This window comes from Schistocerca cancellata, chromosome 4 (assembly GCF_023864275.1).
Source record: "Schistocerca cancellata isolate TAMUIC-IGC-003103 chromosome 4, iqSchCanc2.1, whole genome shotgun sequence".
NCBI classification, from domain to species: Eukaryota; Metazoa; Arthropoda; class Insecta; order Orthoptera; family Acrididae; genus Schistocerca; species Schistocerca cancellata.
In genome coordinates this window covers 769,193,720-769,208,423 of record NC_064629.1, presented here as the reverse complement: position 1 = coordinate 769,208,423, position 14,704 = coordinate 769,193,720, and the positions used below count along the sequence as shown (strand labels likewise).

At 42.5% G+C, this 14,704-nt stretch overlaps 1 protein-coding gene across 1 annotated transcript in view; it reads right to left on the bottom strand.

Annotated features, from left to right (window-relative positions):
• Window positions 1–14,704, bottom strand: part of LOC126183736 (uncharacterized) — a 1,106,726-nt gene that overhangs the window by 28,820 nt on the left and 1,063,202 nt on the right. Inside the window, exon 8 of the mRNA XM_049925942.1 lies at window positions 5,943–6,062. Within this exon, the coding sequence (XP_049781899.1) occupies window positions 5,943–6,062 (120 nt within the window). The remainder of the gene's footprint in view (window positions 1–5,942; window positions 6,063–14,704) is intronic.

Below are 14,704 nucleotides of genomic sequence, written 5' to 3'. Positions count from 1 at the left end.
CTTCTGTAGCACCACATTTCGAAAGCTTCTATTCTCTTCTTGTCCAAACTAGTTATCGTCCATGTTTCACTTCCATACATGGCTACACTCCATACAAATACTTTCAGAAACGACTTCCTCACACTTAAATCTATACTCGATGTTAACAAATTCCTCTTCTTGAGAAACGGTTTCCTTGCCATTGCCAGTCTACATTTTATATCCTCTCTACTTCGACCATCATCGGTTATTTTACTCCCTAAATAGCAAAACTCCTTTACTACTTTAAGTGTCTCATTTCCTAATCTAATTCCCTCAGCATCACCCGACTTAATTTGACTACATTCCATTATCCTCGTTTTGCTTTTGTTGATGTTCATCTTATATCCTCCTTTCAAGACACTGTCCATTCCGTTCAACTGCTCTTCCAAGTCCTTTGCTGTCTCTGACAGAATTACGATGTCATCGGCGAACCTAAAAGTTTTTACTTGTTCTCCATGAATTTTAATACCTACTCCGAACTTTTCTTTTGTTTCCTTTATTGCTTGCTCAATATACAGATTGAATAACATCGGGGATAGGCTACAACCCTGTCTCACTCCTTTCCCAACCACTGCTTCCCTTTCATGCCCCTCAACTCTTATAACTGCCATCTGGTTTCTGTACAAACTGTAAATAGCCTTTCGCTCCCTGTATTTTACCCCTGCCACCTTCAGAATTTGAAAGAGAGTATTCCAGTTAACATTGTCAAAAGCTTTCTCTAAGTCTACAAATGCTAGAAACGTAGGTTTGCCTTTTCTTAATCTTTCTTCTAAGATAAGTCGTAAGGTCAGTATTGCCTCACGTGTTCCAACATTTCTACGGAATCCAAACTGATCTTCCCCGAGGTCGGCTTCTACCAGTTTTTTCATTCGTCTGTAAAGAATTCGCGTTAGTATTTTGCAGCTGTGACTTATTAAACTGATAGTTCGGTAATTTTCACATTTGTCAACACCTGCTTTCTTTGGGATTGGAATTATTATATTCTTCTTGAAGTCTGAGGGTATTTCGCCTGTCTCACACATCGTGCTCACCAGGTGGTAGAGTTTTGTCATGACTGGCTCTCCCGAAGCCATCAGTAGTTCAAATGGAATGTTGTCTACTCCCGGGGCCTTGTTTCGACTCAGGTCTTTCAGTGCTCTGTCAAACTTTTCACGCAGTATCTTATCTCCCATTTCGTCTTCATCTACATCCTCTTCCATTTCCATAATATTGTCCTCAAGTACATCGCCCTTGTATAAACCCCCTATATACTCCTTCCACCTTTCTGCCTTCCCTTCTTTGCTTAGAACTGGGTTGCCATCTGAGCTCTTGATATTCATACACGTGGTTCTCCTCTCTCCAAAGGTCTCTTTAATTTTCCTGTAGGCAGTATCTATCTTACCCCAAGTGAGACAAGCCTCTACATCCTTACATTTGTCCTCTAGCCATCCCTGCTTAGCCATTTAGCACTTCCTGTCGATATCATTTTTGAGACGTTTGTATTCCTTTTTGCCTGCTTCATGTACTGCATTATTATATTTTCTCCTTTCATCAATTAAATTCAATATTTCTTCTGTTACCCAAGGATTTCTATTAGCCCTCGTCTTTTCACCTACTTGATCCTCTGCCGCCTTCACTACTTCATCCCTCAGAGCTACCCATTCTTCTTCTACTGTATTTCTTTCCCCCACTCCTGTCAATTGTTCCCTTATGCTCTCCCTGAAACTCTCTACAACCTCTGGTTCTTTCAGTTTATCCAGGTCCCATCTCCTTAAATTCCCACCTTTTTGCAGTTTCTTCAGTTTCAATCTGCAGTTCATAACCAATAGATTGTGGTCAGAATCCAAATCTGCCCCAGGAAATGTCTTACAATTTAAAACCTGGTTCCTAAATCTCTGTCTTACCATTATATAATCTACCTGATACCTTTTAGTATCTCCAGGATTCTTCCAGGTATACAACCTTCTTTTATGATTCTTGAACCAAGTGTTGGCTATGATTAAGTTATGCTCTGTGCAAAATTCTACAAGGCGGCTTCGTCTTTCATTCCTTCCCTCCAATCCATATTCACCTACTATGTTTCTTTCTCTCCCTTTTCCTACTGACGAATTCCAGTCACCCATGACTATTAAATTTTCGTTTCCTTTCACTACCTATAATTTCTTTTATCTCGTCATACATTTCACCTATTTCTTCATCATCTGCAGAGGTAGTTGGCATATAAACTTGTACTACTGTAGTAGGCATGGGCTTTGTGTCTATCTTGGCCACAATAATGCGTTCACTATGCTGTTTGTAGTAGCTAACCCGCACTCCTATTTTTTTATTCATTATTAAACCTACTCCTGCATTACCCCTATTTGATTTTGTATTTATAACCCTGTAATCACCTGACCAAAAGTCTTGTTCCTCCTGCCACCGAACTTCACTAATTCCCACTATATCTAACTCTAACCTATCCATTTCCCTTTTTAAATTTTCTAACCTACCTGCCCGATTAAGGGATCTGTTATTCCACGCTCCGATCCGTGGTGGTGGTTAGTGTTTAACGTCCCGTCGACAACGAGGTCATTAGAGACGGAGCGCGAGCTCGGGTAAGGAAAGGATTGGGAAGGAAATCGACCGTGCCCTTTCCAAGGAACCATCCCGGCATTTGCCTGAAACGATTTAGGGAAATCACGGAAAACCTAAATCAGGATGGCCGGAGACGGGATTGAACCGTCGTCCTCCCGAATGAGAGTCCAGTGTGCTAACCACTGCGCCACCTCGCTCGGTCCCGATCCGTAGAACGCCAGTTTACTTTCTCCTGATAACGACGTCCTCCTGAGTAGTCCCCGCCCGGAGATCCGAATGGGGGACTATTTTACCTCCGGAATATTTTACCCAAGAGGACGCTATCATCATTTAATCATACAGTAGAGCTGCATGTCCTCGGGAAAAATTACGGCTGTAGTTTCCCCTTGCTTTCAGCCGTTCGCAGTACCAGCACAGCAAGGCCGTTTTGGTTAATGTTACAAGGCCAGATCAGTCAATCATCCAGACTGTTGCCCCTGCAACCACTGAAAAGGCTGCTGCCCCTTTCAAGAACCACATGTTTGTCTGGCCTCTCAACAGATACACCTCCGTTGTGGTTGCACCTACGGTACGGCCATCTGTATCGCTGAGGCACGCAAGCCTCCCCACCAGCGGCAAGGTCCATGGTTCATGGGGGGCAATACTACATAGGGTGATTAAAATACCTTTGAACCAAGACAACATGCAACAAGAAATAGACATAGTGAAACAGTTCGCAGCTGCCAATGATGACAGTTTCATGGCAGTCGCAGTACTAGACAAGGTGAAGAAATATCCAGACACAAATCACACCACACAAAAAAAGGCAAGAAAAAATGTACGAGTATATTTAGCACCCCAACATCGGCAATATATCACGGAATAATAAAATATTTTCAGAAATACAAATTAAAAATAATAAACTACAATAAAACAAATACATAACATAAAATGTAATAATAAACCATTGTCAGACGCTGCAATATACAAAGTAACATGCTAGGAAGGGTCCATGTTCTACCTGAGACAAAAAGGCAGAGATTTCAACACCAGGTACACAGAGCACATTAAAGCCCACACAAACATCTACAATAGCAACACACATATGAAATACAAAAGACCCATTTGGCAAAGTAGAGTAAAATGTCGAAGTATTCTAATGACTAAATAAAAGTCATAAAATGGCACTGTTAGAGGAACTGGAGATGTACTCACATTACAAAAATATATGAAGATAAAACATTCAACAAGAAACTTGAAAGTGAATCAGTGAATTTCTTCAAATGCTTCGAAAGTATACTTAAATAAAATTAGTAACACATTAAAATAAGCACCACTGTAAATAATATAAGCAAATTATAATTCAGACTGTTAAGACAACTATTTCCTATACAGAAGTATACATACCTTGTCGAAGACCCATACCAGTACCTCTGTTGACTACATCTAAAACATCTTTCTATCTGCTTGTTTATGTAAGTTTGTTATTGTCGATGTATACTGTGCACATAAAATTGTGTGTTATGTTTAATATGAGTGAGACTATCCACAAATTGACCACAAGAAAACTTTAAGTACAAGTGCTTCTAAATTTCGCTAGTAACTACACATAAGGCTAGATAATCAACTTAAAATGGTGGGTTCTTAATTTTTTGCAGTAAAGGTAACAGAGCAGCGCAAAACCTCACACACCAAAAACATTACCAAAAAATGGCATAGTATATAGAGAAAAACGCTCTTCAAAATGGCAATCATTTCCCAAAAGGCGTCGTGTGAAATACACGTAAAGGAAGGTCATGACTAGTAGCAGGAAAGTTATTTACAAACAAACCATTTGTTTTCACAGTCGCTGGCTTTCACAAACCATTTGTAATGGATCAGTTCAGAACATCATTAACGCCCGACACAACAGGCGTAAGAAATATGCTAAAACGGTACCTTTTGGATGGGGACACAACTGACATTCAGCACCTGCTAAGTGCATGTTATTTCATGGGAATAAGCTCCAGCAGTGGTGATGGACTATGGAAGATTAAATATGAATATCGATATCCTTATCACGTGATAGAGGTAGTGAAAAGTCTTCAGAAAAATACACGCATTTTAATAAATACAGGTAGAAATTGATCAGAAAAAAATAAATATTAACGAAGATGTTAGCCAGTGGTGTAGACTATCACCTACTTTTAATATTTACATTGACTTCATTCTTCGTAATTGGAAAGATAAAGTAAACGAAGGAATTAAGATAACGACTGAGAAATACATGAATGTACTTTTGTTTGGAAATGGCGTCGTTATTGTTCAAAAGAACGAAGATGACTTCCAAACCTCAATATACCAGCCGAATGGACTATGCCAAAAATGCAACTTTAAAATTTCTAGTAATACAGCGTACATAATGGCATTCCGAAGGAAATATCCAGTCAGATCAATAACTGTTTTGTAGACTTCAGTTTTAGAACAGGTCTCCCAAATCTCGTATTTAGGCTGTGCTATAAACTTTGATTTTGACTCTGATATTGAAAAGAAAGTACACAAAATACACGCTGTCTGTGGTGTCAGTTGCAGAAGATTGGGCCTTAAAGTACAAAAAGAGACCATTAAGAAATTCTATAAAGCGATGGCGGTTCCTGTGATATTTTATGGAAGCCAAATCTGGTTACCACGAAAAAGAAAAAGAAAACAAGACAATAAAATTCAAACAGCAGAGATGAAGTTCCTAAGGAAGACTAAAGGCTGTACAACAAGAGACATGATTAGAGATGAAGATATTGGAATAAAATTAAATGTTTTCAACATGAACGCAAAAGTTTAAAAATGCCGTGAAGATTGGAGACAATACCTCATGTGAAAATCACAGAACTCCCAGGAGATCCTGAACTACAGGCCGAGTGAATACAGGTAAAACACTATTCCTGATGATGATGATGAAGATAAAGTTCCAATAATTTCCTGAGCGTACTCTGATTTACTGTTTGCTGCAAAAAGTGTCTGTTACCTGTATTATCACACCCCCAAGAGTGTACTGAAAACGTCGGGATTACAGAGTAGCTGCGTGGTATAAATATGTGCAGAAAACAATGTCTATACATAACTGATATGTGCGATAAAGGTATAACAAAAAGCAGATCTATTACCCGACCACGGAATTATTGCACTTGGCAGATATCATAAACATGTCGTGACGTAAGACTGTATTAATACAGTGGTGACTACGGAAAACGTATCGCTCTGTCAATGCTTTCACAGCAGTTATGCACATAGTATCAACCACTGTCACGCGCTGGCTCACGATAAACTGACCGAAGTACCTTCGATCCGAGGTGCAATAGTATTGTGGTCGATTAATATAAGTCTGCTCTGCGATGCAAGTGGCGGAAACCTACCTTTAGACATCATGTAGCCGTAGTCACACTTATATTCAGCAGTAGCATTTACATTCGATGACCCGATAGTAATGTCGCTCTCGGCGTGGGGATACTGGTCCGGGTAACCGCAGGTAATCTCTGCAAAACAAAAATTTTCCTCTCAATAAACATTAAGAACTGGAAAAGTTGAGCAGAAATAAAATCTGATAAAAGAACAGCATATTTCCAAAAGATTCAACCAATTCAACAAAATTATAAGTTCAACATGAATGAGGACAGACATATGTGGTAAATTTGAATTTATGCATCAAAACTAGAAGTTGTAACGTGGTTGTTTATGCAGCTGCCGATAGGAGTCATCCTAGTGCAGGTTTCTCGTTCTTTATCTCTTGTGCGTTGACTAGGTTCAAATGGCTCTGAGCACTATGGGACTTAACATCTGTGGTCATCAGTCCCCTAGAACTTAGAACTACTTAAACCTAACTAACCTAAGGACATCACACACATCCATGCCCGAGGCAGGATTCGAACCTGCGAACGTAGCAGTCGCGCGGTTCCGGACTGAGCGCCTAGAACCGCTAGACCACCGCGGCCGGCCGTTGACTAGAGACTGAGGATAGCACAACAACAAATGATGGTTTACGATCTCCTGTACGGCAGCTGCAATTCAGTTACAGTTGTGCGACGTGATTTTCATGTGATGTGGGACACTGCACGTCTTACAGCCGAAGCTTTCGACGATGACAGCTGTAGGTTCAAGAGACTGGTAGTTTATGCAAGGGGAAGTCCACAGATCGCCCTCAAAATATCATGTGTTTCGTGCCATTTCCCGAGAAAAAGATTTGCGACCTGTTCCTCATTGTGGTGAAGATGGTTACATGAGTCACATACCTGGATATGTTGGAGTTATGGCTCTTTCCTCAGTCTCGAGGACAATCGGAAGATGTAATTTTTGAACGAGACGAAGCGCAAAGCTCTGGAACCTGCATGCAAGAGTGTTTCCTAACGATGAACTGCCTCAGCAATAGATCTCACCGTGGACTATTGGCCTCCAAGGTCACCTGGTATTACGGTATACGATGTTTGGTGTAATTTAGTGAAAGACTCCACCTATGCACCGTCCCTTCCATAAACCCCGCATAGCTACAGCAAGGTTGCACTAACGCCGGACATCCTCGCAAATATATGGGAAGAGTTTGACTACCGCTTGGGTGTTTGTCGTGTGTCCAGTGGAGGTCACATTGAACACATGTGATAAGGAAGTGGCAACTTCGATTACAAAGGAAACTGAAAAGAGCACCACCAGATCGTACGTGAATGCATAAGTCATATCCTTGTAAAAACGGATAGTTCTTTTTAAAATAAAAAGTTTGTAACCACTTATTTAAGTTAATATTCGCGCTGTATATTCCTCTTTAAAGTGAATAAACACTATAAGGTGAACACTAGGCTACACCCACGATAAGAGCATGACAAGCTGCCTTTCAGAAGAGTACGTCTGAAGCATAGATAATAAAAAGTCTCAGTAGTATAATACACACAAAATTTGACTTAAACAGTGTGGTATTCCATACAGTCTCTTATGAAGCGCATGAGGGCTATTCGCTACTTAAGAAACATTAACAGAAAATTTTAACAGTAACTGTACAGTCAATTAGTCGCTTTCTCATACTGCATCGAGAACTCGTCAATAGTCCCTTCGGTTCGACGAGCTTGTGGCACATCCTAAAGCATTTATCCCTGAAACGCTGAAACGTGCTTATACAGTAATGGCTGAGTCAGGCGGTACTGTCCCCCCCCCCCCTGTGTTTTCCACCATTTACTTCATAAACAAGGTAAAACTGAGGTTGTAGCCATAAAGACGTCGTACCTTAATTTCATATATGCGGCATGCATCGCGTCCACCTGCAACATAGGCATCACGCATGACAGAACACAGATACGGGGGTGCCTTCATCACAGTGAGTGAAATGAAAGCAGATGGTGGATAGTAAAATTGTTCCATTCGACAATGATGTCGTTCCAAAGACATCACTGGAGTGCACGTTCAAGATGTGGCGGGGGGGGACTTGTAGTCCCATACCACCATCTGACGGTAGAAGTTCAGATCACAGGCAAATATTAAGTAACTACGAAGGACATTACGTATCAACAGTGGTGGTTTACGATGGTCGGTACCCATCGAGTGGTCAAGTCAACACTAACGCTTCATCAGTGACCGTAACAGTGCTATCGTTAGCCATGGTCAGAATCGGAGTCCTCAAGGGTGGTGAGAGGAACTGTGTGTCTGTGCTAGGGAGGCGTTGTGCCAATGTTTTGTAAGCCAGCGACCGTGTCGCGTAGGGCTTCTACTTTGACATAAAGACGCCTTGTCTTCTCTCGCATGGACGTTGTGAGAGTGGCCGTGTCCGTTTCCTCGTGGAGGGTACCTACCATCGTGAGGGGAGGGGCATGCAGGCTCCACAGAAGCACCTTATTCTGCAGGCGCATGAGTGTCTGCACCCGGGAGGCATTAATCGTAGCCCACGCAGTGGAGCCTTAGGTGAGGGAAGAGTGGACAACCATCCGGTACAGCCGGAGCTATTGCAGACGTCCAGGTTTCATGGTCCTCTGATACCAAATACCAGCCGGTGGCTGTGGCCGTGCGGTTCTACGCGCTACAGTCTGGAACCGCGCGACCACTACGGTCGCAGGTTCGAATCCTGCCTCGGGCATGGATGTGTGTGATGTCCTTAGGTTAGTTAGGTTTAAGTAGTTCTAGGGGACTGATGACCTCAGAAGTTAAGTCCCATAGTGCTCAGAGCCATTTGAACCAAATACCAAGGTGTCCGGATGGATAAAAAACTGCTCTTCCATCGCTATGCAGAATATGTAACCCAAAAAGGACTCAAGCTGATAAAAGCGTTGTACCCAATGTTTACCAGCAGGGAACAATCTCGACACCAAGCTCCGGCTGTACCGGATGGTTGTCCACCCTTCCCTCACCCATGGCTTCACTGCGTGTGCTACGATTAGTGCCTCCCGGATGCAGACCCTCCTGCGCCTGCAGAATAAGGTGCTTCTGTGGAACCTGCATGCCCCTCCCCTCACGAGGGAAGCTACCCTCCACGAGGAAACGGACATGGCCACTCTCAAAACGTCCATGCGGAGAAGATAAGGAGTCTCTATGTCAAAGCAGAAGCCATACGCGACCCGGTCGCGGGCTTACAAAACATTGGCACAACGTCTCCCCAGCACTGGCACAGACACCCTGTTCCTCTCACCACCCTTGAGGACTCCGATTCTGACCATGGCTAACGATAGCACTGTTACGGCCACTGATGAAGCATTAGTGTTGACTTGACCACTCGATGGGTATCGACCATCGTAAACCACCACTGTTGATGCGTAATGTCCTTCGTAGTTACTTAACATTTGCCTATGACCTGAACCGTCCACCGTCGGAGGGTGGTATGGGACTACAAGTCCGACCGCCACACCTTCAACGTGCACTCTAGTGATGTCTTTGGAATGACATCATTGTCAAATGGAACAATTTTACTATCCACCAAGACAGTAAGACCGTGAGCCACCGGTGGAGCTGTATTTCAACCTCCCACAAAAAAAGGCTAGAACGTAGTTAGACACGCCGCCCGGACTTGTAGGGATGTCACCCCGACCGGAACATCCACACGCTTCATCTGATGGTAGTCCCGGATCGTCAGGAGTGGCAGCTTCGGACTGTGACCCAAGAGTGTCGTGTAACGCTCGTCTGATCTCCCTCGACAGTTTTGTGGTAATGCGCTGTCGACCCCTCCCTAGTAGTTTTGTTGCCATCTTTCCCTTGATGGACTTTCTCGAGCGAAAGACTTAACGAGGAAAACATTCTGTTGTTCTACTGTTACACGATCCGAAGTGAGATCCATACTTTGTTTCTTGCTTAAATTGTGTTTTCTTTCGACTACTTTTTCGACATCAGCAATGTTCTTGTTTTTTTGTCTTTCCTAATAAAAACAGACTGAGGAATATCGTTCGCGTTTGGCCTCTGCTACCGCAGACACAACAATATACGTATTATTAACGGCGTTCTTACGGATACAGTCTCGTATCGAGACGCCGATAAGCCGGATGCGTAGAATTTGAACAAAATATGACAGTGAGGGGGCAGAAACTCGGCTCCACATCTAGGCAGCACATAGAACTTTCTGTGAAGTTAAACGGCGAATAAATTTTTTTGACAAAAATCTTTCATCTATGATGGACAAAACACTTTATTTTGTCCCGTTTGTAAATATCTCATTTTGTTCCCAATCTCTCAGTCAACTCTGCTAGCAAAACATATATTCTAATATTCTGCAAAGCTGTGGCTGCTCTAGATACTTTCGGTCTCTACCAGTTGGTGTAATTTTAGATATATAATAGCGGACGGTCTATAATAAAGGCTACGTCTTGACAATATGATCGCTTAAGAATAGATACGTTGTAGCCCATGATCATAAAGGGATACAATGTAGAGCGATGCATTCTTTAATGCTTTCATAGGGCTGTACAGTCCATGAAGAGATGGAGGTGTTCCACGCAAGGCCCTCTACCTCTGATCCCGTGTAGTTTGCTGATATTAGTCATAGGTCCTGGCAGTGATTTTTTACGAGAATTTGAGCTGACAAGAAAAAAAGTAAACTGCCACTGGAATTTTGAAGGTGTTTATGTCAATCCTCTTCGAAGAGACGCAGGAGGCGGGACACAAATCAATGCCCACATTGTTACATCATGCCAAACCCGACCAGATGCACTAAGAAACTACTCGTAGATTGAGCTGTGGTGGTGGTAATGGTGGTGGTGGTGGGGAAGGGGGGGGGGGGGTGAATGGAACCTGGTATCATCTCGAAAGCAAATTAATATACTGGGTCTGTGGCTGAGAATAAAAGGGAAATCTTCAATCGAGACGTGTGATATTTACGATATGGTGAGCTATGGAATCAGATAGATAGTAAACTCTCTGGTAAAATGGTCTGGGTCTTGAGTGAGCTGTCAGGGCAGGAGGCCTAGAAGAGACATCAGATATACCAAGCACTACAGTGGTCTGCCAACGAAGCATGGAGGGAAGGAAGATTGGGATTAATGATTCCGTCGACGACAGGGTCATTAGTGACAGAGTGCAACCTCGAAATTGACTAAGGAATCATCCCAATATTTCACTTCGATGATTTTAGGAAACCACGAAGTCCTTAATCTGGCTTGTCTGAAAGGGACCTGAACTTCCCAAATGTGAAGCCAGTGTCAACCACCGTAACACCTCGCTCTGTTTGTACGAGATTTCTACACTAAGTGATTGCTATAATTTTCGTAATCTTTTCACCTACAAAAGTGTTGCTGCAACATGCCTTACAGTGCGGTAATTTTACAGGTACCAATTCAGTTGCAAAATAGGTGAATACGCACCCAAAAATAAATAAACAAATAAACGCACCACGAAGAAATTATACAAATGGGACGGAAACATGGAGAAGAAATGCTCATGTACAGACAAATAAATGCTTGCACTTTCAGAAAATCTGGGTAATTATTCAAGATAAAGAGCTGCACAAACTGAGCACGTCAATAATGCGTTGATCCAGCTCTGTCTCTCATGCAAGCAGTTATCGTGATATCGTACCAACTGTACAACTGGCACGTTGGATTGTCAAAATCCCGAGCTGATTGGAGGGCCCTGCCCACAATGGTCCAAATGTTCTCAATTGAGGTGAGATACGGCAGCATTCCTGGCCGAATTAGGGTTTGGTAAGCACGAAGACAAGCAGTAGAATATCTCGCCGTGTACGGACGGGCATTATCTTGCTGAAATGTAATCCCAGGATGGGTTGCCACCGAGGGCAACAAAACAGGGCATAGAATATCGTCGACGTACAGTTACGCTGTAAGGATGCCACGGATGAGAACCAAATGAGTCCTGCTATGAAATTAAATGACATCACAGACCATTTCGCTTGGTTGTTGGACCGTATGGCGGGCTACAGTCAGGTTGCTGTTCCATCGCTGTCCAGGACGTCTCTAGACACGTCTTTGTTGGTCATCGGAGAACAGTTCGAAGCGGAACTCATCACTAGACACAGTTCTACACCAATCAATGAGATTCCTCCTAATTACATTGTACAACTTTTCTGAAATTATAATATGTTGGTGTGCACATGTACATCACATCTACCGGTTTCCGTCCCATTCGGGTAATTCCTTCGTGGTGCATCTATTTTCTTTCTTTCCTCTTTCTTTGAGTGGATTTTTTTTACTGATATAAGACAATATTTAACTCGCCGGTGTGGTCCAAGATGGATATGCCAAGCAAGACTTGTATCTTAGCCTCCAAGATCACGTGACCTCAGTCATCTGTTTTTTTTTTCTATCTGACGATATCTCGAAAGTGAAGAGGACATCGCTCCGGTTAATAGCGGAGCAGTGAAATGTAGAGCCCTGTCAAGATTTACGAGATGATCACAGGGTTTGAAAAGGATTTGTAACACTGCAGATACGAGTGCAGTACTGCTTTCAAATACTATGATTACACGCGCAACGCTTCCTTTCGCAAGTACGGGTGTACAGTTAAATAGTGACACGTAATGTACTGTATTTATTGTTAAGTTAGATAGTGGGTGAAATTGGAACCCACATAGATATGGACTTAATACGAAAAGTTTACATTTCAGATAAGTTTGTTCTAACTACGACAATATTTAAAACAGTACTCAGAGGTGGCTCATATCCACACAGCGGCAATTACCTCACAGATGACTCGTTTGGGAATCACGTGCAAGGAAAAATTTTTGCTTCTGTTGTGTTACACTTTCACTCGCGCCAGTTTTCGCTGTTAATTGTGATACATCCTGTATACCAGATGGATTGCTCAGAAGATAGTGAGAGAACCGTGGCCGACAGATCTATTGTGGTGATCACTACTCGTATGCTCCGTAACTGTCAGTAACGCATATAACTCTACACAGTACATCGTGACATGGTTAGAAATGAGAAGCCTGAGATGAGGGCCAGGGAAAACGAAATTCTTCATCCACCGGCCCGCTCCCCCTCCATAAAACTTTACGTAAGCAGAATTCGCTCAGATTCAGCTTTCATCTAAGTTATTGTAATATGGTAATTTAAAAAAATGTAAAATGCAAAGTAATTATATGTCTCCTGATAAGCCAAGGAAGTTAACATTCTCAACACTCACGGTTGAAAGACTGTGCGTAAAATTGAGTCACCGTGACACACTTCAGGAGCCTCCTTACAGAAAGAAAAATTCCTTTTATACGATTAAAAAATTGCTTCATGGAGAGGTGAGCGATAATTTGTTCTTGGGTTGGTTAGACGGAATTTCTTCATACTGTTGTCATATCAAGTACGAAGTACCTAATGTAAAGTGACATTATACACCCACATGATCGCCATAGCAAGCGGCCTCGTACTAAATCTGCTTGTGGCAGCCATAGGTCCCTCTTTCTCAAGTACAAGTGCAATTATATTAATGCCATTATCACGCAAAGCCTCTCGAAAGATCAAATGTTTGTTGGCTCTTTAATTTCCGCACCTATTTCCCATTTTAAAGAACAGTAATATTTATTTTACAGCTATCTCTAAGATACTGACGTAGCTAACTTCAATATACATGGATTCTCATACATCAGCAAACACTTTGCTCAGCCACTGCATCCAAAAATCAGTCTATGCTAAGCTGTTGGCCATCGGTCAATTACGTTCTTGAATGGTTGAGAATGCCACGTTGTTCCTTGTTCGCAAGGAAGTCAGCCATTACTGTCAGATCACAGTCGCATTAAAGTAGCTCCACAGTCGTCAGGGAGCTTCATTACGTTCGTTTTTCAATGTCTTGAAGTGCTAAGACATGTCTGCTTTCTACACTTAAGCTTGAGGAGCATGCTGTTTTGATTAATCAACTTTTGTTTTACGGCCAGCCGTGGTTTTTAACAGCCATTACAGTATGTATGATGACTGGTAAGATTATTCTAATTTATGCGCTGTGTTGAAGAATGTTTTACAGTTTGATGTTACTCAGATCACTCATTTGTATTGTTCCGTGCACTGATGCCCTTCTGTACAGTCACATGCAGTGGTGTAGGCTTTAGGAGATTGTGAGTTACTGATCACTTGGAAAATGTTTTCGGCATAATTTTAAGCTCGTTTCATCCTACACTGAAGCGCCAAAGAAACTGGTATAGGCATGAGTATTCAAATACAGAGATATGTAAACAGGCAGAAGACGGCGCTGCGGTAGGCAACTCCTATATAAGACAAGAAGAATCTGGGGCTGTTGTTAGGTCGTTTACTGCTACTACAATGGCAGATTATCAAGATTTCAGAGAGTTTGAAAGTGGTATTATAGTCAGTGCACGAGCGATGGGACACAGCATCTCCGAGGTAGCAAAGAAGGAGGGATTTTGCCATATGATCATTTCACTCATTGTACCGTGAGTATCAGGAAACCGGTAAAACGTCAAATCTCGGACATTGCTGCGGGCCGGAAAAAGACCCTGCAAGATCTGGACCAACGACGACTGAAGAGAATCGTTCAGCGTGCAACCCTTCCGCAATTTGCTGCAGATTTCGATGCTGGGCAATCGGCAAGTGTCAGCGTGCGAACAATTCAACGAAACATCATTGATGTGGGTTTTCGGAGCCCAAGGCCCACTCGTGTACCCTTGATGACTGTACGACCGAAAGATTTACGCCTCGCCTGGGCCCGTCAATACTGACATTAGGCTGTTGATGACTGGAAACAAGTTACCTGATCGGAC